General features: G+C 56.2%; 1 protein-coding gene across 2 annotated transcripts in view; it reads left to right on the forward strand.

The window, feature by feature from the left end:
- The window catches only part of LOC105480471 (semaphorin 3F), a 34512-nt gene that overhangs the window by 1727 nt on the left and 7636 nt on the right, over positions 1-25149 (forward strand). The window contains exons 2-7 of one of the 2 annotated variants that reach the window (XM_011739401.3): positions 2852-3011; positions 17004-17164; positions 17263-17325; positions 17426-17545; positions 18290-18382; positions 19962-20055. In XM_011739401.3, the coding sequence (XP_011737703.1) occupies positions 2900-3011; positions 17004-17164; positions 17263-17325; positions 17426-17545; positions 18290-18382; positions 19962-20055 (643 nt within the window). In that variant the 5' untranslated portion in view covers positions 2852-2899. The remainder of the gene's footprint in view (positions 1-2851; positions 3012-17003; positions 17165-17262; positions 17326-17425; positions 17546-18289; positions 18383-19961; positions 20056-25149) is intronic. The other variant, XM_011739402.3, reaches the window with a different exon arrangement.

Genomic DNA, 25149 nt, shown 5'->3' on the forward strand with positions numbered 1-25149 from the left:
CCCCATGTTCCCCCACGGCCCCTGTTCCTGCCTCCCTTCCATCCAGGCAGTCCTCAGCTCGGAGGAGCCAACCTCCCTTCCTGGAGGCAGGCCGTCCACCCCCACCCCCAACTCCAAGCCTGGGTGGTCTGGATTCCGCTGGACAGTTTGACCACCTGGCCCCCTGTCCCGCCCCAGGTGCCACCGGACTCCTTCCTCTGGCCGCCTCTTCCCTGCACCCCTTGCCAGCCCCAGCTCCACGTTTCTTTGTTCAAGCGTCTCTCCTCCGTCCCTCCCTCTCTCCTCCCTCTCTCCTCCTCCCTCCCGCCTGCCTCCCTCTCTTGCTCCCTCCCACCAGCTTTTTTCCCTCCTTCCCTGCTTTCCTCCTGGTGGGCTCCCAGGTGGCGGTGGCTGTTCCTCCTCTGTCCACTGACCTGGGCTTGGTGTGACTTGGGGGCTTTTCTGGGGCTGGGGCTGGATGACAGACATCTCGGGACTGGCAGAGGGGAAGGCACTCTGGGAGTGCCCTCCCTTTCCCTCTCTGTCCTTCTTCTCCTTTTCTTCCTTCCCTCTCCTTCTTTCCCCCACCTGCCAGGCTGCCCAAGAAGGGGGCTGGACTTGAGACTGAGGCCCCAGCAGACTTGAGCACCCCCCCATTCACCTCTTTAAAGGGCCAAAGCATTTGGATGGGAAGTCCCTGTAGGGACCCAGTAGAAAGACTCTCCACCTATCTGAACACATTGGGTGACTCCAATCCTGTCCTTGGTGACACTGACTTCGTCACCATGAACATGGATGCAGGAAAAAATGAGGTCATGGGGAGCGGGGAGGTGGGAGGCAGGTTGACACAAGCCCTGGATACATAGTATCGAAGCTCTCTGAGGGACTCAGACAGCATCTTGCGCCAGGACAGTATCTCCCAGCTCCCCTGAGCCCCACCCCACTAGCAGGTCAAGTTCTTGAGCAAACTCATGCTTGTAAGGACGTGTGTGGACCTGCAAGTGTGAACGTGTGCATATCCACAACTGTTATCAGGGCCTCCCAGGTGCACCTGGAGGGTGACGGTGGCTGCACAGCCATTTCTCCCACCTGCCCCCACTTCTCAGAGCCTGCCATTCAATCAGCACTAGCTTTGTGCCTCCCAGACCTGGGAAGGGGCTGGTTCTTTTTCCCCCCGTCCCCCAGTCAGCCTCCCCAGGAGGGAGCATATGTGATGGGGGATCTGGAAGGACCATGAGCAGCGTGCCAGGCCCTCAGGAGAGAACATACACACAGAGGGCACTGCATAAGGAGTGGACCAAGAGGCTGAAGCTGCACTTCCTGTCTGAGGAGCCATGAGTGGTTTGCCTTGGCAGGAGAGGCAAGGGCTGGGGGAGGTGGGTCTAGGGATGTCATCAGGGTCTGATGAGTGGGGCCTAAGAGTCAGACTGCAGCCTGGGCCTCTTGCCTCAGCATTGAGCAGCTATGGCAGCGGAGTCCCAGGCCATAGTACTGCCAACTCCCATCCCAGTGTCCTAGAGATGGGCCTGGGATCCTGCCTGCCATGGAAGAAGGGAGTACACAGGGCAGATCTGGGGGATGGGGCTCATGTTTTCAGTCTGGATGCCCCCACCCGCAGTGCATCCGGTTGGGGGGGATGGTAGGAGTTGGCGCTGGTTTGTGCCGGGAGGGAGCAATATGTTCTGACAACTGGTGCTGGGCTGCGTTTACCCAACAGCCAGCCTGCCTGGGGAGACAATATTTGAAAAACAGTATTGAAACTTGGACCTGCTGGGGCTGTGGAGGATTCTGAAGGGGGCAATGCCGCTGGCCCAGATCCAGCCCCAGGCCCACTGGCCATCCTATCTTCCCTTCTTTGCCCTCTAGAGGTGGAACTGGAAGTTTTCCCTGGCAGGAAGTCCTTCTGCCTGTCTGACCTGGGTCTCTCCTGCTTTGATTTTAGTAAAAGTGGACTCTGCCATTCTCTGCCTTTCCTTTTCTGACTGGTGCTCCCTCTCTTCCATCTTGGGCTGTCTGCATGTGTTTCATTCCCCCACTCTCTCCTGTGCCTCCCCTCTACCGCAATAATCAGGTCCAGGTTTCTCTGTACTGGGAGAAGACCTGTGGCTGGAGCAGGCAGGGGTGCACCCCATCTGTTCCCCCATTCCTCCAGGTGGGAGGGAGAAGGAGTAACCCACTTTATTGGGCGTGGATGCAGGGGAGAAAGGAGAAAGCATGCTGGGAGCTGGAAAGAGCACTAAGATCACCTAGTTGGGCTGGGCCCTGTGAATGGAATTCAGCATGCTATGAGGGGTAGGGTTTGAGTCTCTAGCAGCCCCTATCAGTTCTGGGGACCCCAGGCTGGGGCCCATCGGTACTATCTCCCCAGACAAAGGCAGGCCAAACAACGCATATGAGGTGTGCACACAGGGGCATTCATGGCCCCAGGCTGGGGGTGGAAGCGTGGAGGTACCCATCAACCTCTTTGTTCACCTTAGAAAATGAACAAGGGGGCCGGGCGCGGTGGCTCAAGCCTGTAATCCCAGCACTTTGGGAGGCCGAGACGGGCGGATCACGAGGTCAGGAGATCGAGACCATCCTGGCTAACATGGTGAAACCCCGTCTCTATTAAGAAATACAAAAAACTAGCCGGGCGAGGTGGCGGGCGCCTGTAGTCCCAGCTACTCGGGAGGCTGAGGCTGGAGAATGGCGTAAACCCGGGAGGCGGAGCTTGCAGTGAGCTGAGATCCGGCCACTGCACTCCAGCCTGGGTGACAGAGCGAGACTCCGTCTCAAAAAAAAAAAAAAAAAAAGAAAATGAACAAGGGAAATGTTGGTAGGGTCAGACTCCCCCGTCTGCCTCACACATTCCAATCTTTTTTTCCCTTCCCAGGTGTCTAGAGAGTGGAGCCTGCCTTCTGGGCCCTAGGCCCCTCCCACAATGCTTGTCGCAGGTCTTCTTCTCTGGGCTTGCCTACTGACTGGGGCCTGGCCAGCCTTCCCCACCCAGGACCACTTCCCAGCCACACCCCGGGTCCGGCTCTCATTCAAAGGTAAGAAGCTGTTTTGTTCTTCCCCAGAAATCATCCTCTCTTTACAATAGCGCTTGGCTCCTCTGCACACGAGAGAGAGGGTAGGTCAGGACAAAACCAGGACAAATTGTACAGCCACATAGGTTGTAGGGGAGAAGGGGGACTAGGGAGGTGGTGACTTGCTGAGAAAGGCTAGAGAACTGACCCACTTAGACACTTAGCAAAAGAGTCCAGAGTCTGGGCATCTTCCGGAGTCAGACTGTGGGTTCCTGAGCTGGGTGGCCTGGGGTCTGTAGGGCATGTCTCTCTGTATGATAATCGGAGAGGTGGCAATGTCACTCCTTCCAAACTTGTGTCTGCTGCGGCCCCTCCTTGCCACTGCTATGCATCTGGTCCTGCCCTGAGCAGCCCCTGGGGTGGAAGGTCAGGCAGTTGGGCAGACACTGGAGCCTCTGGAAGAGCAGGACCTGCTCTCTTGGGGTGTGGATGCTCCAGGAGCCTTCCTACGGTTTCCAAGTTGGAAAGGTTCCTAGAATCTGGGAGGGGACTGTTGGCTGTGACTGGCAGGGAGGCCACCGGTGGGTTCAGGCAGAGTACATGCTACTGTTAGGGCCTGAGCTCCTGAGCTCCAGTGAGCACTTTGATGAGAAGTCACTGGAGGTTTCAGTGATGGGCTGGGGTCTGCAGAGTGAGAGGCTGGTCGCCCACTCCATCACCATTGCACTTAACCCACTGGGCAGGTGCACGCACACGGTACACACATGGGCGTACAGATGGCTCACTTGAGAGCCACTTCCTCAAGAGTGTGTGTCGTCTGAAGAGTCTACCCTGGGCCCAGGGTGAGGGGCAGTGGCCATGCTGGGGCCTGGGGGACCTGGGGTCATTGGGAGTTCTCAGCCTTGGCCCTCCTCTGGCCAGAGGTAACTTCATCCAGCCGCCTGCCCTGGGTGGGGTCGACTCAGCCCTGGCTGGCCAGATTTCCGGGCAGCCATATTGGGGTGAAAGGCTGGGGTGACCTTTCCTTCCTTGGGCTTGGCGGAGGCCTAGCCCCCACCTCACCATGTCCCCCAGCAGGGCCCCTCCCCTGGCCTCGTCCCACCCTGGCCCTTGACGGGAGGAGAGGGGGAGTAAGCTGCTTATCATCCCTCTTCCCAGTCACTGGTTCCTGGAATTTCTGAGGCTGTGCCTGGAAGGAGTCCCCTGCAGGGCCTAAGAAATGGGCCGAGAAGAGTTAATTTGTTTGGGCTGAAAAGCAGCCCCCTTCCCTGGCCCGGGAAGGTGAGATATTTATTCTGCTGATACCTCCACCCTTCCCTGGTGGAATTCTTCAGAGCAGATTAATAAATCTTGAAGGGGCCAGTTCCCCCGACCCCCTCCCTGGCCCAGGGTCTGGCAGTGAGAGTACAGTGTCTCCTCCCCCAACAGTGGAAGGGAGGGGTGGCTTGGTCTCCACACCCCTGGGACCTTGCGTCCACTCTGGGTGTTGTTTTTGTCATCATGCATGCAAGCAAGCAGGAGGGGCAAGACAGAGAGAGGTCTTCCGTGTGCTCCTTCTAAGCCTCCCTGGACCTCCAGGGGCAAAGGCTTTTGTTCCTGTTTTCCAAAGAGAGAAACTGAGGCTCAGGCAAGGGCTGGGTCAAGGTCAGGCAAGAGGCAGAGGCAAAGCCAGAAATAGAACCCTGGTGTCCTGGCCTTGCCGGTGCCCACATTGCGTTGGGTCGATTCCCTCTCAATTAGCTCTGAAGCCGACACCCGCAGTGACTAAAAGCTGAGCTCGCTGGCAGCCAGCCTGGGTGCTGCCTGTCGTGGCTGCCTGGGGTGGGGCTGCAGCGTGCCTGGGGCCACCCATCCCAGGGCCCCTGTGCCTTTGCACAGGCAGGTTCCCCTGCCCTGAATGACCTTCCCTGTTCCGACCTGGCCTTGTGTCCTAATTTTGTGCTTAGACGTCACTTCCTACTATATGGCAGGCCCCGTGCTGAGTGCTGGGGACTCTGTGGTGAACAAGATGGGGTGCTCACAGTCAAGCTGGCAGAAAAAGCAATGGACACCCAGTTGGTCAGGGCCACCTGGGAGCCCAGCACCTGCTGTGTACCAGGCCCCGTGTATCCCCACACACTGGGTGGTCTCAGCCTGGTTATGCATACATGAAGTGGCCCTCAGTGAGGAGCAGGCCCTCACCAAGTGTGTGTGGAGTGAGAATGGAGACCAACACTTCAAGAAATGGCTCCCACCATCTTCCTCCCAGGGTACACATGAGTGGCACAGAGAAGGTTACTCTCAGAAGCACTGCTGGTCACTGTGGCTCCGTGTCATAGTTATTTAATCTGTGCCTTGGATAGACACGGCAGTTGACACCCCAGGCCTACAGGAGCTCAGGCTGGGCACTCCCTGCCCTGCCCTGGGTCCTGCTGCAGTGGGGAGGTGCCAGTTCCCGCCTGGGTAGGGCTGGACCCTCCAAACTGGAGGTCCTGGCATAAGAGGCCATACTGCCCAGGGTAGATAAAGGAACAAAGGCAGGAACTGGGCCAGGCTTGGGTTTGCTGCCCGCCCATCCGCCTGGGCACCCCAGCCAGGTCTAGAGCCAGGAGGGTGTGAGGGTCAAGCAGCCCAGGGTTCCCTCAGATTAGGGGCCTCCTATGGCCCAGCTTCGGGGCTTCAGCAGCACAGCCAAGATCAGGCAGAAGTGAGTCAAATGGAAAAGATTTCCAGGAGCAGGTGAGGGGTTTGTTCATTCCTCACTCTTGAGAGAGTGGAGCCTGGGCTGAAAGCCTGGACAGACCCTCCTTCCTTCACCCATCCATGCCTGGGCCTGGAGTCCCCTTCACCCCAGAATCACTGCCAGGTCTTAGAGAAAAAGCTCTTCCTTCCCCCACCCTGAGATGACCCAGGCTCTGGGGCAACACCTCCTTCTGTGGCAGCAGCAGGGAGGTGTGAGGGCCCTGCCAGGCCCTTTGTTCAGCCTGGGGAGTGTTTACTTTTTCCCAGGAAGCTACCCCACGACACACTGCTGCTGCCTGGGCTGGGTTTGGCCAGGGATTGGGGCCAAGAGATGCTTGGTGGGGTTGAAGGACCCTGTGATGACATGAGATGGTTGTGCTGCTAGGGAAGCTGAGGCAGGAGTAGGGAGAGGGAGCAGAAGGTCACCCTGCCAGGGGAGGTCAGGAAAGATGAACACAATCGAAATAGTAGTAGGAGCCCACGAGGATAACCAAGCAATGGTCCCTCCAAGGCCTGAGGAGGGTCTGCCTAGGTTTCCTGTGAGGAAGGAGGCTTGCAGGGGCCGAGCAGCTTCCCAGGTCACTCAGGAGCAGGACTGAGATGGAGCCTGGATCTGCCTGATGCCTGAGTCTGTCCCAGGACTGAGAGTGGAGGGCAGGGATGGTGGTGGTGCTGGAGGCACAGACCTTTCGCATGAGCTAGGAACAAGGAAGATTCCAGTATTCTGCAGTTCTGGTTTAGCCTTCCTAGCCTCATTTCCCAAAGAAAGGGCTGGGGTTGCATTGGGCAGGCTCCTCATGCCCTCTGTCTGCTGAAGCAACAGAATTGGGGTTTGCTTATTTCCAGCCTATAAATCCAGCCCTCCATCACTCCAGCCCTTCCACTGAGCAGGGTCCCTAGGAAAGCCTCTCATGTCAGAGATGGGAACACCAGGGCCTAAGAGAGGAAAGGGCTCCTGTTCCAGAGCAGCCTGGAGTTTGGGTCCTCTGGGCCAATGGCCCAGAACAGTGCCACTGCTCACATCATTTGCATGTGGCATCAGAGGACCAAGGTTGTCAGGTTTGGAGATGATGAGGTTAGAGGTTAGGAAGGGTCACAGCCCATTGACTTCCGCTCAGGAGTTGGTGTGAGTTGAGGTGCCTCTAGCAAGCCTTGATGGGGCCTTAGCCCTCAGGCCTGGTGCAGGAGTAGGGGTGGGGCTGGAGAGCTAGAGGATCGGCTCTTGTCCCCCAGGGGCTCCTTGGCCAGCCAGAGCAAGGCATGGGCTTTGGTGGGGGAGGAGGGGGAGGAGGCCCAGGAGCTTTGAGGCCAGTGTGGCACCAGGGAGCTGGGTGGGAGTCAGGAGGCTCTGGCAGCTACAGTGGGGGTTGGAGCTCACAAGCCAGGGAGGGTGGGTGTTCCAGGATGATGAGGGAGGAAGGAAGACTCAAAGCATGAACTTGAGCCCAGATCCCTTGAGCCCAGATCTGGAGTTTCAGTTTTCTGGAAATGGGAGCTGCCTTACTCCTGAGAGACTTGGAAGTAGCCGCTTTGGAGTTGGGAGGTCCTGGAAGCTGCCCATCCCCCAACTGGCGAGGAATTGGTCTTTGGAGAGAATGGAGATAGGGTCCTTGTGCTTGCCTGAGAACCTGCCTGACGCCCAGCCTGGGTCAGCCAGGCCAGGCGCTGGGGCTTTCAGATGTGGCCTTCCAGATCCAGTGGAGCTTCAGATGGGACCGCCACTGGCTGGGCCTCCACAGCACAGGCCTTGTCTCTGGTTCCCTGGCATGATGCCTGCCCCTCCCTCCCTGGCTCCAGCTTCCCTTGGCACTAATCGAGGAGCTGGTGCATGCTCAAGGAGTAAATCATGTTCCTTGGCAGCCCCCGCTGCTTCGTAATCGTAAAGAATTTAAAGAGAAACCGCCAAGATAAAAATCTCTCACCCCAGCCCAAAAAGGCATCTTTCACCCTGCAGCTTGGGAGACAGTGAACCTCAGAGTGGGCTCTTGGCTGTCTGCACCTGTGTGTATGCACCTCCGGCCCCTTGACCCCTCCAGAGGTGGTAATAGCTTAGAAGGTGGCTTTAGGGCCATGGGTACCTGGTCCTTGACTCCTGGGAGACCTCCATCTCCTCACTCAGGAGAGTGGAGTGCTTAAATTTGGTGTAATGCAGAAGTGGTGGTGGTCGTGGTTGAGCTGGCTGGTCTTAAAGGCAAAACCCAGTTCTACCAGTGTTAGCTGTGTAAGTCCAGCCAAGTGGCTTAGCCCCTCTGAGCCCTGGTTTCTCCTGTGTAAGGTGGGAATGGCAGTGGCCCTGTGGAAGCAGCATCATGAGGGCTCAGACTTGCTTGCATCCTGGCCGCTGGTAGACCTTGCTTGGTGAACATCATTCTATGTTCCCACTGCCTTTTCTGGAAAATGGGAGTAAGAATAATACTGGCCTCATTGTGTTGTCGGGAGGATTAGCTGTGTGAGTATGGTCACTGTGGAAGAAATCTCAGTCACCAGGAGCAATCCTAAGGCTGGTAGGCAGGGGAGGGCAGGTCCAGGGGCACGCCCCAAGGAGTCCCGGACTACCTCACCCCTTCCTCCAGAATTCTAACTTTTGGTAAGGGAGATGTTATTTGGAAATGATTCCAGGAAGGACCCTGAGCCCTGTGGGGTGGGTAGAGTAGGGTCAGGAGGAGGAAAATTCCTACGATGGGTATCTGGGCAGGCTTCTTGGAGGAGGCTGCATCTCGAGCAGGGGAGGGGAGGTTGTGGGGGAGGGAAGAACCGGAGCACAGGGAGGGTGCATGTGGTGCAGCACCTGGGGAAGAGGACAGACGCTAGATGCAGTCTTGCTTTTGGGACAAAGATGTGGAGTTATACTTTCTGTTTCTGGTTTTTAAGCTCTTTTTCCTCATGGCAGAGGTACTAAATATGTATTGTGGAAAAATTCCAGTGATATGGATGCATTTGGCGGGAGTGATGCCTTGGAAGTAGCTCCCTAGAGACTGGCTCCAAGGCCTGGTTGGGGTGCACAGTTGGCTGCAATAACTCCTTCTGTGAATGCTGCTTCAGCTCCTACCGTGTGTGCTAGGGGTGACCAGACCTGGGCTAGTCACTCAGGCATCTGCAGGGCTGGGCAGAAAGCATGTTTGCCTGGCTTGGCCTGGTGCTATCCTGGGAATCTGAGCCCAGCCTCAAGGAGCCCTGGGAACTTTGGAGAAGCAGAGAGGATTCCTGCTGCATTTTTCTTAGAAATAGCAAGAGGGCCTTTGCCAGAGGCCTGGATGCCAGAAGGCTATGGTCTGAATCCAAAGCCTAGCTCACGTGGGTGCCAGAGCTTGGCAGGCCTACAGCCCCCCACCCAGGCTGCTGGGCAGCCCCAGGGAGTGGGTGGAGGCCTCCTGGGCTCCAGTCCCTGACCACTAGTCCTGACCCAGCAAAGAATGGGGTCTGGGCAGTGGCTGCTGGCCTAGGATTGGGGGGCTAGCCTGTTGGGGAAGGAGCAGGGCTCATCTGGGCTGACGGGCTGGGCTGACTTCTGGCACTCTCACCAGGCCGAGAGGAGCACTGGCTATCTGGTGCATCTCTGCAGGGCAAAGACAGACCCAAAGCAACCGGCCCCTCCGAGGATCAGGAAGCCTCAGCTCCGGATCCCCCTTCCCCCACTCTTCTTCCTTCCTTCCTCTCCCTACTCCCCCTTGCCTCCACCCCTCCCTTTGCCACCCCTCTTGGCTTCCTACCCGGACATGCTCTTTCCTCAGACGTCTCTGTACCCAGCCAAGAGCCTTGTTCCTTCCCACTTGGGGCTCGGTGCTGATGCCCTCATTTCCCCCCGGCCAGAGTCCACTGCCTGGTGTATCTGCTGTTCCGCCAGCACGGTTGCCTTCTAAGGGTCATACACTACGATTGGCAGAGCAGCTAGAATTTGGGAGCCCTTTGGGCTTCTACAGCCCCAAGGCTGAGTGGGTAGCACTTCAGGGGGCCTCTCCTGGGGCTGCCTGTACTGCCATTTTTATCAGCGCTGTCCTGGCTGGGCCCGAGGCCTGTGCAGCATGCTGACTGCCTGCCCTTGACTGGCTACCAGCTGAGTCCTGCTGAGGTCCTAACCCAGCCTCACTGCATCCTCCAAGGCTGACCCCAAGCACGCACCTGTCTGCCCTGTACCTTGGTTTCCCCATCAAAATGTTGGGGAGGGGCTAAGACTATCTGGAACATCCTGGAAATCTCTGGCTGGGTGATGTGAAGGGGCTGCAGGGACCACAGGAATCTGAGGAAGGCTGCAGAGATGGGGGCTGGGCCCGGGGCAGGGGGAGGGTCTTGACACCCACCAGCCTGTTGGTCCCATCCTGGCCTGTCTGTCTGGGTGATTTATCAGAGTAAATGAGCCATGGAGAGTTTGTTGTCTTTTGCAGTCATGGGGAGGAGGAGGTGGTGGAGGAAGGAGTGAGGGGTTTCCGGGCCAGGTCTGGAATGTGGGAGGAGGGGGTGGGTCCCCCGGGGGTCTCTGAAACTGGAGGCACTCACTGAATGGCCTTTTCACTCTCCCCACCTGAGAAATGGATCAGTGCAGCCCTCCCCTTCAGAGCGAGCCCCTCTTTCCACCCCGTTCATACTTCTTGGGGCACATTCCTGTGTGATCTGCTTGTCTGGTCACCTCCTCCCACCCCCTGCTCAGGGCCAGGTCTCGATCACAGTGTCCTTCCAAAGCTGAGCCACAGCCCTGACTTGCCCAGCTGGTGAATGCCCAAATGTGTTCTCACAGGCAACCATGCATGCTGTTAAGTTCCAAGTGGGACGTCTAGGCCTCTGGAACTACTAGCCCAGGCCTAGGATGGTCAGGTGCATGGGACCATGGCGAAGGCAGGGTTCAGTGGAGGTGCTGAGGCCAGAGAGCCCCCATCTTTTGGGACAGAAGGTCAGAAGTCATTGGGTGTCCTTCGGGGATGAGGCGTGGACCCCTGGTTCTGGGCTGGCGAGTCAGGGAGTGATCCTGCTGCTCCATCACTTCTGGCTTTTCCTGGTTTGAGGCTGAGCTGTGCCCTCAGCCTATCCTGTCCTGGGCGGAGTAGGTGAGCGCTGGGGCGGAACGGGCGTGGGAACAGCATGCCTGGACCTGCTGGCCCCAGCCCCCTGCCCTCAGCCTTCAGTCACTGAAATGGGAGGGAAGTATACAGCAGCATTTTGGCCCAGCTGGGCTCTTACCCCTGTATGGTGTTTGCTGAACAGCTGGGATGTTTACAGTAGCCCTTGCAAAGGAGTCCCTTGTTCCAGGAGATTTCCCATCTTGAGGGTCCCTCTGGGGCTCTTCTGACCTCACCAACTCCCTGCACCCCTGGGATAGATGTGTCAGGGATACAGAGACCATAACCATCTCCACCCTTGCCATAGCCAGTGGCGTCTGTCCCCTTGGCCTCTGGCCTTGGCGTCCCTCTGCCCTGGAGGAGCCAACATTTCCCACTGCATTTCCTAGAGTGGCAGCTCTAGGTGGTGAAATACGGTAACTGGGTCCCCAGTTCAGACATTTAAATTAAATTCAGTCAGAGCGATTATTGAATAAAAACATGCGGAGTCATTTACATGTTAATTATGTTGAATGGACTACTAGACCATAATTAGTTGCTAATTGGGTGAGAGTGGCTGTAATTGGTTTTGTTGGCACTGACCTGGCTTACCTACCTGGGGGGAAGTGGGGGTTGGTGTGGGTGGCTCCTAGGGAGACCCTCTGGATCTCCAATCTGGAAGGCCTGGCTAGAGATGGTATGGGGGGGTCAGATCTCGAGGGGCTTAGGGTCAGAGGAACCTGGAACCTCTCCCCGGGGAGGGTACAACTGGGGTCTGGCTTGTAGGGTTCACATCCAGAGCATGGGGGGAAAAGGGGGAACTGAGGGAGCTACCCCAGATCAGGCTCCCCTGCCCAACCCCATGTGGGACCTGGTGAACAAATGGTGAGTGCCCAAGAGTGGGTCTGTGGGAGCACAAGGCAGGTGTCACTTGGGTGTATCTCTGCACATGCTGGGCCCTGGGTTGGCCTGATCAGGGTGTCATTGGGGTGTAAGTGGGTGTGCCAAGCAGGGGGAAGGTACATGCAAAGGCATCTGGGCCTCTCTGCCCTCCCCACTTAGCTTGGCTGGGGTTCCCGGGGTTGTAGGTCTGTGGCCATGGACTGAGGCCTTCCGGCTGGCCGCTCATTAAAAGAGGATTAGGCTGAGAGCCAGGGGGCCAGCCCAGTCCCCAGGCCTTCCTCTGGGGCTCCTCACAGCTTTGGGGGAGTGATAAAAGGGCTCGGGCCACCCCTTCCTGGATCCTGTGGGAGTATCCAGTAGGAACCACCTGGGCCCTGCCATGCCTCTTGCTGCCACTGCTACCATAGCCTTGGCTACCTCAGTTTCCCTCCTCAGAAGGTCAGGAGGTCTGTCTTTCTGGTGGATGAAACACTGACAAAGACCCAGGCCTGTGCCTCCCCTTGGCCCCCAGTCCCATCTCTCTTCAACTCAGGGATTAGGGCTGTACTGGCTCACTAGAGGTCAGAGGTCTGAGCTAGGCTGCAGGGATCTGTCTATCACCCCCAGTCCCCATCACTGCTGGGGGAGGTGATGCTGTCAGTCAGGGCCTGTTGCTTTGTGGGGCTATAACCAAGGGGGCGGGCTGCCCACCTTTGCTCCAAGACCCCTTTTTTGCAGCAGCCCATGCCTCGTTGGACACAGACCTGATGTCCTGGAGACCAGCAGCAAGGGGTAGGGGCTGCCCACTTGGGGTCTTCGGGTAAGGGCTGTGGACATGCCTCCTCAGTGCCTGTCCTCGCCTGCCCCCACCTTTAAAGTAAGGCGTCACCAGCTGCTTCTCAGAGATGAGGGACCAGGGGTCCCCCAGGACCCAGCCCCCTGTGCCCTGAGAAGGTCCTGCCTCTGGACCTGCGCCAGGCTGCTTTGGGCCAGGACCCCAAGTGCTTGACGGCCACGAGAGAGTCCTAGAGGCCAGGAACGGCTGCGGAAATGAGGTGTCTGATGCCAGAAAAGGCTCTTCCTTCCTGATGACGGGAAAATCTTTCCCGGATGTCACCCCTCCCAACCTGTGCCCAGCCTGGGTGAGAGTATGGGGGTGGGGAGCCCTTCCCAGGAGACAGCACCCAGGCACACCACCCTTCCTTCCCCTAAGGTCAAAGCTTATCCGGGCTGGAGTCCTGATCCCCACAGAACCCTTGATCGTGCCCAGCCCCTCCCTCAACGTTGCCATGGCATTTGAGGAGGCATGGCGCTCCTGCTGCCAGAGCCGGGCGTGGGACAGGTGGAGCAGATATGGGGACTGGCCTGAGGATATGACCAGACTGGGTCTGCATCAGTCCTGCCCCCCATTGATGCCACCTCAGGTCCCAGGTTCCTTTGTTCCTTCTGTCCCAAGTCCTTGTCCCTTAAGGGAGCTGGGGCCTGGTAGGATCTGGTCCCTGCCGACGGCAGGTTTTAGAGGAGGATACACAGGGCTACTTGCCCACCCCCTGCTCTGATCCAGGCTTCTTGGAGGAATGAAGGCTCCCAGTTCCTTTGCCTCATGGTGGAGTGGGGAGCAGGGGACAGGACACCAGTTTTGCCTCTCACCCTGTGACCTGGGGTGAGTACCACTCTCCTTTGGGCCTCAGTCTTCCTGTCTGCAGCTGGGAGTACAGGGCTGTCACAGGGCCTCTTGTTTCAATTTTCACGTACAATCTGGCATGAGTGGGATAAGAAGTCCAGCTGTGGGTTGAGAAGGCTGGAACTTTATACCTTCTTTGCTCTGGGACCCGGGGAAGTTCCCACCCCTCTCCACCTTGGTTCGTCTCTGGTAGTCTGGGTTTGGATGAATGATTTGGGATTTAGCTCTACTCCTGTAGGTTGGGGTTGGGGTAGGGACACCCTGGAGTTGGGAAGGCTGGAGCTGAGTCCACAGGAGGCTCCTTCCTGCCTTATAGCCCTCTCTGCTCCCCAGTCTAGCACTAGGAAATGGGGTAGCTGGGGTGGGAATGGGGGTGAATGTCCTACAAGAGGTAGTGACACCTGGAAGCCTGCTTCCTTGGGGAAGGACTTGGGACCGCATCCCACTGTACTTTCCCTGAAAGGCAGACACCCATGAAGGATGGTTTGGGGGAAGACCCGAGGAATGCCAGGCTGTGAGCCTCTCTCTGAGATCAGAACGGGGTCACTGATCCTCAGGGTCACTGTGAGTGTCAGTACCAGGAGGGCCTGAGAGATGGTATAGACTGGAGAATGAGGGTCAGAGAGCAAGAGTGCCCCCACCTCAGATCATGAAGCTCACCCAGAAACTCAAGCCATAGCCAAGGATCCCTGACCCTGGGTCCCACCCCTTCCCCACCATGCACGGCCTCCTGGGGTTCCCCTCTCCCCCCACACTGTTTTCACAGTGATCAAAGCATCATGTCCTGTGACACCAGAGCCATTGACGCCATATCCCGTGGCCACTGGGAGGGGTCCTGCAGGTCCTGAGTCATGTGCCCTGTCCATGGGGAGCGAGTCACCTTCCGGCACTGGCCCTCCTGGCAAGCAGTCTCTACCACCAGGACTGGCTTCCCCTGGGCCTCCCCCTCCTTCTGCCATGGACCTGGGTGGGAATCCCACCCCCAAGCACTCTGGCACGTCACATCCCTTCCCTGTGCCCTTGTTATTGTGAGCACAGGGCTTTGTGCACAGCAGGTATTTGATAACTGAGCAAGGGGCTCCCTCCACCCCCACCTCCACTAAGGGGCAGACTGGGGGCAGGGGGCAGAGAGGGTCAAGGCTAATCTCTTGCCCCTAAGCTGGGACTCAGTTTCCTCATCCTCTGAGTGTTCTCTACGGCCTTTCTCACAGAGGGAGCTGGAGCCTGGGAGTGCTGGGGCTTTGCGAGAGGGTGGGGGACTCAGACTTGGGCCTTGGGCTCTGGAAGTCATGGTACAGGGTTGAGATTGTAGAGGCCCAAGGCTGGGCAGGATTGGAGCGGGGGGATTATGGCTGATTGGGTTACTGGGGACTTGATGGCTGAAGCTTCCCCTTATCCGGAGTGCCTGTGTCTGAAGGCACCCACTTAAGCCTGTACCCCCTCCCCCTGCCATTGCCCCCAAAGTGCCCCCTAGCCCAGGGGACAGGTAAGGGCACGACCAAGCCATGCCCCCAGCCAGGGTATAAATAACCCCTGGCGGGCTGTCCCAGCCTGGGGGGCCTCCACTGGCAGCCCCACTTCCTCTCTGGCCACTTCCCAGCCCTCGGGGTGGGGGAATGTTTACTTTCCTGTTGTCACTGTGGGTGAGTGGCCAGGCGGTGGACTCCGTGTGGCCCAACAACAGGTGCAGGACAGGTGCCCAGGCCGCCCTGCCCAGGACTTCAGAGGCGCCGCCGGACAGGCGGGCGAGGCCATCGCCAGGCAGGATCGGCCCTTTGATCCCTCGGCGTCCCTGCATCCCAGTGGTTGACCAAGGTCATCACCTGCATTCCCTTGTCACCACATTGTCAGGGCCAGGCAGGGCAAGGCCTTTCCTTACCCGCTAGTTTCTCAGAATGAGGTCCTGGGACCAGACATGGGCTCTGGGTCAGCTAGTGGAACCCTCTGACCCCAGCCCATCTCTGCCCCACTTTCAGGCTGTGTCTAGGGCCTCAGATCCTAGCTGTTCTCCCCCTCCAGGTGCCTTGGGGCCTGGCCCAGGCCTCTCCCTTGACTGCCCCACCTGTGAAATGGGTTACCAGCTGGGGAGGGGAGATGAGACATGTGCAACCCCCTTGGTGAGTGCCTCATGTGTGGCAGGACATGTGTGCGCCGTGTGCATGCCTGTGCCATGTGTATACACGCATGCGCTCTTCTCTGTGCTGCTATCTTAAGCCCCCTTTGTGTGTGAATATTCATCATCCTCATTACAATGTTCCCTCTTCTGCTGAGCTAAAGATAGCTGGGGGTGGGTGGAGAAGGGGCTTGCCAAGGGGACCCCTCGGCTCTCCCTCCCCTTGGAGGCAGGTTCCCAAGCTTCTAGGAGTCCTTTGTCTGTCATTGGCTGAGCCCCCTCTTGTCCTTCATCCTTAGGAAGGACTTTTCCCCAGCATCCTGGAGTTGGAGGGCCAAGGCTGCTGGACTCATGTAAAAAGGAAACTAGAGGACCCAGTTGAACCCTGACCCCAGGGTTGTAGCACCAGGGAAAGAGCCTCTTTCTCAGAAATGACTATCCTGGATCATTCAAGGTGGCCTGAGAGTTCCACCATTAGCAGCCTTGTAGGGTCTGGGGGAAGCTGGGGTCTGTAGGGCAGTACGTCCAGCAGGGCTTTCTGGTCTCCTGGCTAACCTGCTTCAGACCAAGTGAGGACCTTGCTGTGCACCAGCTGTGCCCTCTGCCTGGTGGGCAGCCAGGGTAAGAACAGGGCATCCAGGCTCCATGCCAGAGTCTGCAGGCTGTCCCAGATATACCCAGCCACACCCCATCTGCTCATTAACCCTTTTAAGCCCCTGTGTGAAGCTGGCCCCACCCTGAGCGTGGGAGCATTAACCCCCACCTGAGCAAAAACTCTTTGATGCTGTTGCGTACCCTGGCCCGCACCCACCACCCCTTTCTTTGGGTCCCAGAGACTAGCTAGGGCTGTCTATGAATCAGGGGTTTAGCTTTGGGTGTGGTGCCTTCCCTGGCCTGCCTACCTGTCCCACTTTGTCCTCCCAGTCTGTCAGGGACTGAAGAGGGAGCTGAGAAGGATCCAGGAAGGGAAGCTGGAGGTTTAAGACCACTGTGTGAGCTGGGCACAGTGGCTCATACCTGTAATCCCAGCACTTTGGGAGGCTGAGGTGGGTGAATCACGAGGTCAGGAGTTCGAGACCAGCCTGACCAACATGGTGAAACCCCATCTCTACTAAAAATACAAAAATTAGCCAGGCGTGGTAGGGTGCGCCTGTGATCCCAACTACTCAGGAGGCTGGGGCAAGAGAATTGTTTGAACCCGGGAGGTGAAAGTTGCAGTGAGCCGAGATTGTGCCGTCACACTCCAGCCTGGGCGACAGAGTAAGACTCCGTCTCAAAAAGCAAACAAACAAAAAAATAAGCTGGGTGTGGTGGCTGACACCCGTAATCCCAGCTACTTGGGAAGCTGAGACAGGAGAATCTCTTGAACCCAGCAGATGGAGGTTGCAGTGAGCCACAGTCTCGCTACTGTACTGCGGCCTGGGTAGCAGAGTGAGACTTGATCTCATAAAAAGAAAAAAAAAAAGACCACTGTGTGGTGGGGGTCCTGAGGGGAACCTCAGGGCCTCAGTCTCCCCTTTGTCAGAGGGGGTATGGCTGGATGGTTTTCTGAAGGTCCTAATTGGTGTCCTGCCCTCCACCTGCAGAGTTGAAGGCCACAGGCACTGCCCACTTCTTCAACTTCCTGCTCAACACAACCGACTACCGAATCTTGCTCAAGGATGAGGACCACGACCGCATGTATGTGGGCAGCAAGGACTACGTGCTGTCCCTGGACCTGCACGACATCAACCGCGAGCCCCTCATTGTAAGGGCTGACCCTGATGTGGGACGTGGGGTGGGCATGGAGCCCCAGGGCTCAGGGCATGTCCAGAAGGCTGCACCCTCTGACTCCCCTTTCTGCAGATACACTGGGCAGCCTCCCCACAGCGCATTGAGGAATGCGTGCTCTCAGGCAAGGATGGCAACGTGAGTTTGGTGGGATCCACAGGTGGGAAGGGGGGCAGGTGACTCCAGTGAGGGTGCAGGCCTGGCCAGGGCACCTATGCAGCCTTCCCTCTGGCCCCAGGGCGAGTGTGGGAACTTCGTCAGGCTCATCCAGCCCTGGAACCGAACACACCTGTATGTGTGCGGGACAGGTGCCTACAACCCCATGTGCACCTATGTGAATCGCGGACGCCGTGCCCAGGTAAGCCCCAGCCACCCTGGCCCTGTGTTTCCCCCACTGGTGGCTGCATCCCAGGGTCCTGATGGGAGGAGGGGCTTCAGCTGCAGCCCTGCCACTTCCAAGCCTTGTGATCTTGGGTGAGTGACTTCTTTCACCTCGCTGAGCCTCAGTTTCTTCACTTGAAAATGGGGCTAACCGCTGCCTTTCTCACAGGTCGGTGCGAGGAGGAGGCAGTGAGCTAAAGCTCCCAAAGCTCCTAGCACTGTGCCTGGCACATAGTAAGCACTTGCTCCATACGTGGCGACAGCTCTCTTGGCTATGCCTGTGGACCGTGCCCCCACGGCTGAGTCAGAGGGCCTGGTGGGGGCCTTGCAACAGGAGACTGGACACCTGGGTCGGCTTCTACCATGTGGCCTGGGGGAGAGCTGCCTTCTTCCCCCAGGGCCGGGGTTGTGGGGAGCTACCCCTTCCCCAGCTCTGCCCCTTCTTGCCTGCTTCCACCCTTTTCCATTTCCATGTGGGCATGTGTGTGAGCTGGCGTGAACTTGTAGGGCATGTGTGAGAGTGACTGGATCTGAGGGGCACCTGTGTGTGCAGGAGTGTGCCAAGCCTGTGTGTATGTATGTGCACATGCATAGAGGTGCTCTGGGGTCCCACGTGTTCAGGTGTGTTCCTGGCCTGTGTGGTGTTAGAGGCTGGCAGCCCAAGCCCGCTCCCCCAGCCCCTGCCACCCTCAGCTCTAACCCCTGTTCCTCATCTTCTCAGGCCACACCATGGACCCAGACGAAGGCGGTCAGAGGCCGCGGCAGCAGAGCCACAGATGGTGCCCTCCGCCCGACGCCCACAGCCCCACGCCAGGTGGGCCTCATCCCTCCAGGCCTTTGCCAGGCAGCACTGCCTCTGAGCGGAACTCACCCTGGGGCTGCACCTGAGGCCAGCCTCCCCAGGGCCTCCCCTCTACCTCTGTGCCCACACCCTGTCCCCATCCCTTCCCCTGAAGTGCCCTCAGGCTCAGAAGCCATGCCCAACTGGACTCATGTCAGCCTCAGTGTGACCCCTACAGACGAGAAATAATGAAGCCGCCAGGTGGGGAAGACAGGAGCCCTGGGGACAGCCATGCCTTAGCCCTCAGAACCCATGTGTGTAGACACACAAGAGCACACAACAGTGTGGATGTGGGCCCTCCTCACTCAGCACCCAGAGTGGAAAGTGGCACATGAGTGCAGTCTGACACCTTACTCCCAAGTGTCCGTGCCCCATGCCTCCCATGGGTCATCTGTGGACACAGGTGTCCTGCACACTCACGTGCTTGGGGCGCTCTTCTCCTGGGCGGTATCTGTCCGCTAGTCATGACCTGGGTCTGGTCTGGGAGAGCTGGGGCTGGGCAGGGGCGGGCAGGGGGGCATGGGCTGCCGGCGAATGACAGAGCATGTTTGTGGTGGAGAGTGCAGAAATGCAGGATCATGTGGATTCTGTGTGTGTGTGTCCACAGTGTGAGCAGAGGGTTCCGTGTGCTGGCAGTGATACGTTCAGAGCTGTGTATGCACCCCTGTGTGTGCAGGAAGTCACGTGTGCAGAGTGTAACTGGACGTAGGCCTGTGTGCACCTTCCCATCGCCATCCTGCCACCTGCTGCCACCTCCTCCTGCCTCTGTTCCTCTCCTTGCCCCTTTCCCTCCCTCTGCCTGGCTTTCTCTTGTGGCCTGTGTGCTCACCCCATCCTAGTGCCTTTTCCAGCCTTCCTCCTAGCATCTTCCAGGCTGGGCTGGGAGGCATGGGGGGGCTTTGTGAATTCCATGTGGTCTGGGCTGGACTCCTTGACTCCTGGCTCCCTGGGGAGACGTGGAGCCTGGGGGCTCTGCTGAGGGGCAGGAGAAAGGTCATGGCCCATGGGTCCATCCTGAGGACTACAGGTAGGACACAAAGCCTGAGGATACAGTAACCTTAGAGCTCTCTGGCCTGGCCAGACCTGATGGCAAAGGGCAGGACCCCAGGCCCTTAACCAGTCACTCCTACCCTGGCCAGGTCTACAACTCCTTCTTGACCCAAGACAGGCAGCCACAGCAAAGAGCTGTGCCTCTGTAGCCCAGGGAGTCTTGGCCAATGTCTTTGTGAGCCAGTTGGCATGGAGGGGCTTCAGCCCCTACAAGCCCACTCCATGTCCATCTTATAGCCCCCAAGGCAGGGCCCCTTGAGACTTGATCCCCAGGTCTTCCCTAAGACCTGGGACTAGGAAGCACCTCCCTTGGAGCCCACAGCATGGCTCTGCCCTGGGAGACCTGGCTGGATGGAGTTTAAGGCCAAGGAGCTCTGGGGAGTGTAGGGGGTGGGCTCGGGGTATGCCTGGGGGCTCATTCTCACCCTGGAAGCCTGGTGACCTTACACTTCCTGGCTGAGGGACTGGCCTGGATCATGCTGAACCCCGCTCTGCCTTGCAGGATTACATCTTCTACTTGGAGCCTGAGCGACTCGAGTCAGGGAAGGGCAAGTGTCCGTATGATCCCAAGCTGGACACAGCATCGGCCCTCATCAGTGAGTGCCCCCCAACCCCGCTCTACAGTCTCAATGTGTGACCTCTGCCCCTGGAGATGGGGAATGGCACCAACACTTACCCAAGGGCAGAGACCGTGACTAGGCTGTCCCTGAACTCCCCAAAAGGCCCCACTTAGCAAGGGGGAGAGGGTGCAGGCCAGACCCCATTGTGAGTCAAGGGCAGCGACTGGGTGGTAGAAGCCTCCGCCTGGCCCCTTTGGATGGGGGACCAAGGAAGCCAGGTCCTACCCTGAAACACACAATGTGGTCCATGCAAAGTCCAGAACCCTCCTGACCACAGGCTTCCTAGAAGAGAATATAAGCCGAGTGCATATTGGGGCTGGTCTGAGAGGCAGTCCCATAGCATGTTCTTGATGTGTCTGAGAGGCTGGGAGAGCCCTGTAGGGAAGCACCAGCGGACAGTTCTGGCCCTGTGATCAGACGAGGAGAGCATATTTCTGGTCTGGGTAGGTGTCTGGGAGAGTTGGGGGCTGTTCTCTGAGTAGTGGTCCTGCTTGGGGTCTCAGGAGCAGCTGCTGCCCCTAACTGCAGGTTGGATGAACCCACCAGTGACCCTGGCTCATGCATGCTGCCTGTTTTCTGATTGTTCAACACAGTCTGCCTCTCAGAGCAGCTGTTGGGCACTGTGCCGCCTCCAAGCCTGGGAAAGGCCCTGGGGTCAAGGGGCAGACATTATCCTCCCACTCTTGGCAAGTGAGAAGGTCCTGATGGCAGAGCCCAAATCAGTCTGATGAGGAAAGACAGGGCCTGCCCTGGGGGAGCCTCAGATGTGGTATGTTAGAAGCAGGTATATTATTAAATTTTCAGGAATTTTTTTGAGCCACTTGTTAAAGACAACTATTATTAAAAGTTAAGGCCGGGCGCGGTGGCTCAAGCCTGTAATCCCAGCACTTTGGGAGGCCGAGACGGGCGGATCACTAGGTCAGGAGATCGAGACCATCCTGGCTAACACGGTGAAACCCCGTCTCTACTAAAAAATACAAAAAACTAGCCGGGCGAGGTGGCGGGCGCCTGTAGTCCCAGCTACTCAGGAGGCTGAGACAGGAGAATGGCCCAAACCCGGGAGGCGGAGCTTGCAGTGAGCTGAGATCCGGCCACTGCACTCCAGCCTGGGCGACAGAGCGAGACTCCGTCTCAAAAAAAAAAAAAAAAAAAAAAAAAGTTAAGGCCAGGCTCAGTGACTCACACCTATAATCCCAGCACTTTGGGAGGCTGAGGCGGGTGTATCATTTGAGGTCAAGAGTTCCAGACCAGCCTGGACAACATGGTGAAACCTGTCTCTACTAAAAAATACCAAAAAAAATTTTTTTTTAATTACGTAAGTTTACAATTAAACATTAAAACAAAGGTAACAACAATAAAAAGTAACAAACACTCAAAACTAGCCGGGTGCGGTGGCTCACACCTGTAATTCCAGCACTTTGGGAGATGGAGGCAGGCGGATCACCTGAGATCAGGAGGTTGAGACGAGCCTGGCCAACATGGTGAAACCTTGTCTCTACTAAAAATACAAAAATTAGCCAGATATGGTGGTGGGTGCCTATAATCCCAGCTACTAGGGAAGCTGAGGCAGGAGAATCACTTGAACCCGGGAGGTGGAGGTTGCAGTGAGCTGAGATCGTGCCACTGCACTCCAGCCTTGGCAACAGAGTGAGGCTCCATTTCAAAAAAAAAAAAAAAAAGACTTGAAAATTGAAATTGATCTATGGGCTACAGAATGGATGTTGTGTTAGCAGGCATGAAAACAACATGTGTCTCCTTGCACACCTCCATCAGAGCTCTGATGGAGACCAAGTGCATTGTCAATGAGCAGCAATATTTTGAAAGGAATCTTTTTTTCTGAGCAGTGGGTCTTAACAGTGGGTTTAAAATATTCAGAAAGCCAGCCAGGCATGGTGGCTCACGCCTGTAATCCTAGGACTTTGGGAGGCCGAGGTGGGTGAATCACTTGAGGTCAGGAGTTCGAGACCAGGCTGGCCAACATGGGTGAAACTCTGTCTCTACTAAAAATACAAAAATTAGCCAGGTGTGGTGGTGTGCACCTGTAATCCCAGCTACTTGGGAGGCTGAGGCAGAAGAATAGCTTGAACCTGGGAGGTGGAGGTTGCAGTGAGCCAAGATCACTCCAGTGCACTCCAGCCTGGGCAACTGAGTGAGACTCTGTCTCAAAAAAAAAAAAAAAAAAGGCCGGGCGCGGTGGCTCAAGCCTGTAATCCCAGCACTTTGGGAGGCTGAGACGGGCGGATCACGAGGTCAGGAGATCGAGACCATCCAGGCTAACACGGTGAAACCCCGTCTCTACTAAAAAAAATACAAAAAACTAGCCGGGCGAGGTGGCGGGCGCCTTTAGTCCCAGCTACTCGGGAGGCTGAGGCAGGAGAATGGTGTAAACCCGGGAGGCGGAGCTTGCAGTGAGCTGAGATCCGGCCACTGCACTCCAGCCTGGGCGACAGAGCGAGACTCCGTCTCAAAAAAAAAAAAAAAGAAAAATCAGTAAACCATGCTGTAAGTCGATGTGCTGTCATTCAGGCTTTATTGTTATTTATAGAGCTCAGGCAGAATAGATTTCGCATAATTCTTTTTTTTTTTTTTTTTTTTTTTTGAGATGGAGTCTCTCTCTGTCACCCAGATTGGAGTGCAGTGGCGTGATTTCAGCTCACTGCAAGTTCTGCCTCCGGGGTTCACGCCATTCTCCTGCTTCAGCCTCCCAAGTAACTGGAACTACAGGCACCTGCCACCACGCCCAGCTAATTTTTTGTATTTTAGTAGAGATGGGGTTTCACCATGTTAGCCAGGATGGTCTCAATCTCCTGACCTCGTGATCCACCTGCCTCTGCCTCCCAAAGTGCTGGGATTACGGGCGTGAGCCACCACACCTGCCCCCATTTCGCATAATTCTTAAGGACCCTAGGGTTCTTGGAATGGTAAATGAACATTGGCTTCAACTTAAAGCCACCAGCTGCATTAGCCCCTAATAAGAGAGTCCACCTGTCGTTTGAAGCTTTGAAGCCAGAAATTGACTTCTTGATAGCCATGAAAATCCGAGATGGCAGCTTCTTCCAAGAGAAGGCTGTTTCTTTCTTTTCTTTCTTTCTTTTTTCTTTTTTCTTTTTTTTTTTTTTGAGATGGAGTCTTGCCCTGTTGCCCAGGCTGGAGTACAGTGGCACCATCTCGGCTTGCCACAACCCCTGCCTCCTAGGTTCAAGCGATTCTCCTGCCTCAGCCTCTCAAGTAGCTGGGATTACAGGCACATGCCACCATGCCTGGCTAATTTTTGTATTATTAGTAGAGACAGGGTCTCGCCATGTTGACCAGGCTGGTCTCGAACTCCTGACCTCAAGTGATCCTCTCACCTCTGCCTCCCAAAGTGCTCAGATTAGAGGTGTGAGCCACTGGCCCTGGCCAGAAGGCTGTTTTATCTACATTGAAAATCGTGTTTAGTGTAGCCCCCTTCATCCATAATCTTATCTAAATCTTCTGGAAAACTTGCTGCAGCTTTTCCATCAGCACTTGCTACTTCACCTTGCATGTTTATGTTTTGGAGATAGCTGCTTTCCTTAAACCTCATGAACCAGCCTCTGCTGGTTTCAAACCTTTCTTCTCCAGCTTCCTCTCTTCTCTCAGCCTTCACAGAATTGAAGACAGTTAGGGCTTTGCTCTGGATTAGACTTTGGCTTAAAGGAATGTTGTGGCTGGTTTGATCTTCCACGTAAACCAGTAAAACTTTCACCATATCGGTGATAAGGCTGTTTCACTTTCTTATCATTTGTGTGTTTACTGGAATAACCCTTCTAATTTCCTTCAAGAACTTTTCCTTTGCATTCACAAATTGGCTAACTGTTTGGTGCTGGCAGCCTAGTTTTGGACCTGTCTCAGCTTTCAACATGCTTTCCACACTAAGCTTAATCATTTCTAGCCTTTTTTTTTTTTTTTTTTTTTTTTAACAGAGTTAACACTCTGTCCCCCAGGCTGGAGTGAAGTGAAGTGGCATGATCTCAGCTCACTGCAACCGCCACCCCCCCCACTCCCCGCCCCCCGGTTCAAGTGATTTTCCTGCCGCAGCCTCCCAAGTAGCTGGGATTATAGGCGCCCACTACCACCCCTGCTAATTTTTATATTTTTAGTAGAGACCGGTTTTGCCATGTTGGCCAGGCTGGTCTCCTGACCTCAAGTGATCCACCTGCCTCAGCCTCCCAAAGTGCTAGGATTACAGGCCTGAGCCACCGCGCTTGGCTCATTTCTAGCTTTTGACTTAAAGTGAGAGATGTATGACTCTTCCTTTCCCTTGAACACTTAGAGGCCATTGTGGGATTATTAATTGATCTAATTTTAATATTGCTGTGTCCCAGAGAATAGAGAGGCCCAAGAAGAGGGAGATGGGGGAATGGCCAGTAAGTGGAGCAGTCAGAACACACACAACATTTATCGATTAAGTTCACTATTTTATGTGGGTGAGGTTCACAGTGCCCCAAAATAATTGCAATAGTAACATCAAAGATCACTGATCACAGATCACCATAACAGATAGTTTGAAATATTGCAAGAATTACCAAAATGTAGGCCAGGCATGGTGGCTTATGTCTGTAATCCCAGCACTTTGGGAGGCCATGGCGGGTGGATCACCTGAGGTCAGGAGTTTGAGACCAGCCTGGCCAACATGGCGAAATCCCGTCTCTACTAAAAATACAAAAATTAGCCAGATGTAGTGGTGGGCACCTGTAGTCCCAGCTACTTGGGAGGCTGAGGCAAGAGAATTGCTTGAGCCTGGGAGGAGGAGGTTGTAGTAAGCCAAGATGGTGCCACTGCACCCTAGCCTGGGTGACAGAGCAAGACTCCGTCTCAGAAAAAAAAAAAGAAGAAGAAGAATTACCAAAATGTGACACAGAGACACAAAGTAAGCATATCCTGTTGAAAAAATGGTGCTAACAGACTTGCTTGACACAGGGTTGCCACAAACCTTCCTTCTATAAAAAAAGCAGTATTTGCAGCGCACAAAGCCCAGTAAACTGAGGAGTGCCATGGTGTGATCTTGGCTCACTGCAACTTCCGCCTCCCGGGTTTAAGCAATCCTCC

Source organism: Macaca nemestrina, chromosome 2 (assembly GCF_043159975.1).
Source record: "Macaca nemestrina isolate mMacNem1 chromosome 2, mMacNem.hap1, whole genome shotgun sequence".
Lineage (NCBI taxonomy): Eukaryota > Metazoa > Chordata > Mammalia > Primates > Cercopithecidae > Macaca > Macaca nemestrina.